General features: G+C 46.4%; 1 protein-coding gene across 1 annotated transcript in view; it reads right to left on the minus strand.

Moving 5' to 3' along the window:
* GOLM2 (golgi membrane protein 2) overlaps positions 1 to 3,339 on the minus strand; it is a 22,328-nt gene extending 18,989 nt beyond the window's left edge. Inside the window, exons 1-2 of the mRNA XM_070762781.1 lie at positions 2,926 to 3,339; positions 2,487 to 2,744 (exon numbers count right to left, since the gene is read on the minus strand). Of these exons, the coding sequence (XP_070618882.1) occupies positions 2,487 to 2,744; positions 2,926 to 3,252 (585 nt within the window). The 5' untranslated portion in view covers positions 3,253 to 3,339. The remainder of the gene's footprint in view (positions 1 to 2,486; positions 2,745 to 2,925) is intronic.
* Between the last annotated feature and the right edge of the window lie 2,530 nt (positions 3,340 to 5,869).

The following is a 5,869-nucleotide window of genomic DNA, read 5'->3' on the forward strand; positions in this document are numbered from 1 at the left end:
AACAAATGATTCAGAAGACAGCTCTGACTGGAGGAGCGAGACGTTCAGGTCCCCTTTTTTCTCTTTGGCTTAAAACAAACGTACAGTGATACCTTGTCTTACAAACTTAATTGGTTCTGGGACGAGGTTCTTAAGGTGAAAAGTTTGTAAGACGAAACAATGTTTCCCATAGGAATCAATGGAAAAGCGATGCAAGCCCCAAATTCACCCCTTTTGCCAGCCGAAGTGCCCGTTTTTGCACTGCTGGGATTCCCATGAGGCTCCCCTCCATGGGAAAACCCCACCTGCGGACTTCTGTGTTTTTGCAATGCTGCAGGGGAATCCCAATAGGGGAATCCCAGCATCGCAAAAACGAGCGCTTCGCTGGCAATGGAAGTCCGGAGGTGGGGTTTCCCAGAGAAGGGAGCATCAGTGAAATCGCAGCATCACAAAAACATCAAAGTCATCGAAACCCCACCTCCGACCTCTGTATTTTTGTGATGCTGCGATTTCACTGAGGCTCCCCTCGCTGGAAACCCCACCTCTGGACTTCCGTTGCCAGTGAAGCACCCGTTTTTGCGCTGCTGGGATTCCCCTGCAGCATCACAAAAACACTGAAGTCTGGAGATGGGGTTTCCCATGGAGAGGAGCCTCAAGGGAATCCCAGCAGCGCAAAAACGGGTGCTTTGCTGGCAACGGAAGTCCGGAGGCGGGGCATCCAGCGGCGGCAGTGGGTTTGTAAGGTGAAAATAGTTTGTAAGAAGAGGCAAAAAAATCTTAAACCCCGGGTTTGTATCTCGAAAAGTTTGTATGACGAGGCGTTTGTAAGACGAGGTATCACTGTATTTCACTTGATGTCTTAGAACAGGGATCTCCAACCTTTGCTGGCTTAGGAATTCTGGGAGTTGAAGTCCACAAGCCTTAAAAGCTGCCAAGGTTGGAGATGAGCCCTGTCTTAGAAAATAAAGGCTGCCGGTTTTTTAATGCCTTGCCTCTTCAAAAGAGGCAGGTATTTCAAACTGATCAGGGCAGCTACCACCTCATACGCTGCTGTGCCCAAGAAGTAATTTTCAGAAGGCAGCGTCCTTTCCCTGCAGAGGCCTATGGCTGAGGTATGGACTGAAATCCCACAGCCCACCCTTGTTTCAGAAGAGCAAACTGAAGCCTATACTGAACTGAGCCCATAATTTCTGTTAAGTGAGACATTGGCCTTCTCCGGGTTCCGTCGACCAAACAATGTTGTTTGGCGGGCCCCAGGGGAAGAGCCTTCTCTGTGGTGGCCCCGGCCCTTTGGAATCAACTCCCCCTGGAGATTAGAACAGCCCCCACCCTCCTTGTCTTTTGCAAGTTACTCAAGACCCACCTATATCACCAGGCATGGGGGAATTAAGACATCTCCCCCAGGCTTTCTTATATTTTATGTTTGGTATGTATGTGTTGTATGGTTTTTAAATTGTTGGGGTTTTTTAATGTAATTTTATTATTAGATTTGTTCCATTGTTATACTGTTTTTATTATTGTTGTGAGTCTTGGGAGAGGGGCGGCATACAAATCTAATAAATTGAATTGAATTGAATTTGTTCCGTGAATTTTGCCCCGTTTTAGGACATTTCTTGCTGCTGTTAATCACTGAAGTTGTTAAGTGAGTCACGCAGTTGTTTTAAGTAAATCTGGCTCCCCCAGTGATTTTGCTGATCACAAAAGGGGATCACGTGACTCCTAGATGCGACCATCATCCTTAATATGCATCAGCTGCCAACCTTCTTGATCACCTGACTGTGGGGATGCTGAAAAGTTCATAACTGTGAAAAACAGTCGTAAGTCACTTTATTCAGTGCCACTGTAACTCTGAATAGTCCCTAAACAGCAATAGCAGTTAGACTTCTATATAGCTTCACAATGCTTTTCCAGCCCTCTCTAAGGGGTTTACAGAATCAGTCTCTTGCCCCCAACAATCTTGGTCCTCATTTTACCCACCTCAGAAGGAAGGAAGGCCAAGTCAACCTTGAGCCTGGAGAGATTTGAACTGCCAAATTTATTGCAGGCAGCCGGTAGGTAGCCTGCAATTTGGCAGCTCAAGTTTCGCCAGTCTCCATATTGACTCAGTCTTGCCTCCTTTCTGAAGCCTATGAACTGTTAATAAGGTAATAATTTTAGACATGGGTGTAATCCCCACTTGCTTCTGGGATGGGGGCTAGATCAACTAGATACAGAGGAGTAGAGGTGGGCTGCTAAGGTGACACGGTGATGTGTGCTCGCTCCTGTGGCTCTGAGTGGTAGCGGAGTCCAGCGTAATTACACTACTGCACCTGGACAGGTAGCAGAATCGTGTGCGGACATGCAGGCGAGCCCATTCTGAGTGGAGTCCAGTGCAATTCTGCTACTGCCCCTGGGCAGGTAGCGAAATTGTGCGTGGGCATGCAGGGACGGCTGTGGCTGCCCGGGTGCAGTAGCAGAATTGCGCTGGACTTTGCTAGCACTCAGAGCCAGGGGGGCGAGTGGCGCACCTGGGGGTCCGTGCACAATTTCACGACCTGCACAGGTGCAGTAGAAGAATTGCGCTGGACTTTGCTAGCACTCAGGGCCAGGGGGGAGTGGCACATCTGGTTGACCATGCACAATTTCATGACTTGCACAGGTGCAGTAGCAGAATTGCGCTGGACTCTGCTAGCACTCAGAGCCAGGGGGGCGAGTGGCGCACCTGCGTGTCCGTGCACAATTTCACAAGCTGCACAGGTGCAGTAGAAGAATTGCGCTGGACATTGCTAGCACTCAGAGCCAGGGGGCTGAACACGTCACCATTCCATCTCAGCAGCGGAGGGAAGGCACTCTCCCTATTGGAAAGGCATCAAGGCATCTCTTGATCTTCTCTTCCATCCAGCAAGAGGGGCCTTCCTTGCAACCGTCACTTTAACCGCAGCGGCCCCAGCGGGAGCCCCTCCTCACCTTGCCGTCCTCGCACTTGCGGACCAGGCCGTCCTTGGCCTGGAGCTGCCCGCTGAGCTGACTGCAGTCGGCCTCGCGCTGCTCCAGGGACTTCTTGTGGGCCTCCACCTGCAGCAGCAGCTCCGAGTTCCGTTTCTCCAGGCGGCCGCGAGCCACGTCGCCGCGCTTGGCTTGGCCCTGCAGCTCGGCCACCTCCTCCTGCAGGACCGTCTGGCGGGATGACGAGCTCCAGGAGTTGAAGGCCAGCGCCGCGATGACCAACAGCAGCGCCGCGAAGAGCAGGGACGGGAGGCGGCCGCCCCGCCGGTTGCCCCCGAAGCCCACCATGGGGCAGGCCGGGCGGCTCTCTCAGCGCCGGACGGGGCGGGAGGGCGACGGGTTCATTGGCCCGGGCCGGCCGCGCTTAGCGGGCACTTGCCCCGAGCAGAAGCCCCCCCAACCGTCACTGAAGGGCGCGCAGGCCGGGCGGCGGTGGGAGCCTCTCAAGGGCAAAGCGCAGCGCCCGGCGGGCAGAAGATCCGGGGGAGGCCGCCCCGCCCGCCGCTCCGCCGGGTGGGCGGGTCCGGGTGGCGGCGGAGGGCGCCGGGAAGGAGGGCGTGGGAAGCCCCGCCGCCTCCGCTCCGCCACTTCCGCGTCGCCCTGCCGCCGGTTCCCGCAACCGACACGCCTCTCGCGAGAAGTGAGGGGCCGCGCGCCGGCGCCGCTGCTGCGAGGTTTCCGAGGAACAGCGCCGACGGAGCCCCGCCCCTCCGCTGCGTCAGAAGGCGGGGCGCGGGTGGCCGGGTGGCCGTCGTCTCCCAGCATTCCTGCGTGCTGCCTGGGGCATTCTGGGAGTTGAAGTCCACATATCTTCAAAGTTGGCCACTTGAGAAACACTGGTTTAGGTAACCAGCGTTAGCTGGGAAAACTAATAGGAGCTATTTATTTTTATTATATGTATGGTTAATTAAATCTAATTAATTGTAGTAATAAGAATAGAATAGAATTCTTTATTGGGCAGGTGTGATTCCACACAAAAGGGATTTGTCATTGGTGTGTATGCTCTCAGTGTACATAAAAGAAAAATATACATTTGTCAAGAATCATGAGGTAAAAAAACACTTAATGATTGTCATGGGGGTCAAATAAGCAATGAAGAAACAATATTAATACAAATCTTAAGGATACAAGCAACAGGTTACAGTCATACAGTCCTAAGTGGGAGGAAATGGGTGATAGGAATGATGAGAAAAAAACTAGCAGTACTGTAATAGTAGTGCAGACTTAGTAAATAATTGTTTCTTCTGAAGTTCTGATTGTCCTCTGAAATCTGTCGGTGTTGCTGGGTTGCAGAACCAAACCAGACAGTTATAGAGGTGCAGATGACAGACTCAGTGATTCCTCTGTAGAACTATCAACTCCCAGCATTCCTGCGTGCTTGCCTGGGGCATTCTGGGATTTGAAGTCCACACATCTTAAAAGTTGCCAACTTCAGAAACACTGGCTTAGGTAACCAGTGTTAGCTGGGAAATCAAATAGGGGGTATTTATTTTTATTTATTATATGCATAGTTAATTCAATCAAATTAGTATACATTAATGTAACTCATATAGATTTTGGTTTTTTAAATAATTTTTATTAGTTTTTCCAAATTTTAAAAACAATATTTCAATAATTTAATACAGATCTATGCCTGATTTTTTTGTCTGTTACATTTCTTATATCACTTCTTTATAGATACATATGTTACATTACATGTTTATATATTCCATTTAGTACATCCTTTACCTTTGTTACCAATCCAATGGTACCAATTGTTCCAAATCTCATAATACTCTGAATTACTAGTTCCCTTAATTTGTATTTATTATATGTATAGTTAACTAAATCTAATGAATATACATTTATGTAACTCCTATAGATTTTAATTTAACAGCTGATTCTCCTTTTCGATGTCTTTTCCTCTAACAAAAAGTCATTCTGTTGTCTGCCTTTTGACCTAGAAGCAAATTGACTTTGCAATTTGTTGAAGTTTGGGGTGTTTTTTTTTTTAATTGCAACATGCATTCATCAAGGTTTGACCACCCACTGTATTATTTGTAAAGTGAGATTTGCTTCAGGTTTAATAGCATGTTTTTATATGCACTATTTGAATCTGAATACTGTATATGTTGTAGCAGTTGGGATATCTAGAATAAAAGATTTACTCCAGAAATAATTGGATAGCTGAAATTATTATACTCAAGAGAAGGATGAGGACTGACCTAAAGGTTTTACAGAAGTTTCAGTAAACAATGGCCAAATTTCTTTATTATTTCTTTATTATTTCTAAAAAAACCTTTATCATTTCTTTAAAATTCATGCATAATCTGCATCCATAAATTAAATCTCTCTCCATTGTTCTGAAATCCATTTTACTATTAGGTATATTATTCAAATGTACATTCAAAATACTTCAAAGTTCCCATCTCAAAATCAAGTTAAAATGTTTCATGACATCTTCTCAAAACTTAACAATTTTAGGAAATAGCAATAGCCTTATTTTCATAGCATCCAGCAACTATTCCTTTTCTAGATACTAAGATTCACATTTTTGATAAAATAATTAAGACACTTTCCCATTGTGCAGGCAAAATGAGAACCTCCAGTTTGTTGTTCCATTTGGGCTTTAAAGTCTGCATATTAAATTTAATGATTCTCAACTGAGATGTTGGTGCAGGCTGCGGTTCTTAATTCAGCCAGTGGGGGGCAATAAATCAATGACCTTTTTTATCCTTTAACAAAGGAAATTATTGTCATATTGAGAAATAAAAAAACTCAACCCTTAAATCTTCCACATCCTTTTTTTTATTAAAAAAGTAATGTTTTGTGTAAGGAAAAAAAATAAAAAATGCTATTTTACACAATTGACATGCCACCATTTCAAATTGATAGAGATAACATTTGGAATACTGTACTGTGTTTT

Source organism: Erythrolamprus reginae, chromosome 10, assembly GCF_031021105.1.
Source record: "Erythrolamprus reginae isolate rEryReg1 chromosome 10, rEryReg1.hap1, whole genome shotgun sequence".
NCBI classification, from domain to species: domain Eukaryota; kingdom Metazoa; phylum Chordata; class Lepidosauria; order Squamata; family Dipsadidae; genus Erythrolamprus; species Erythrolamprus reginae.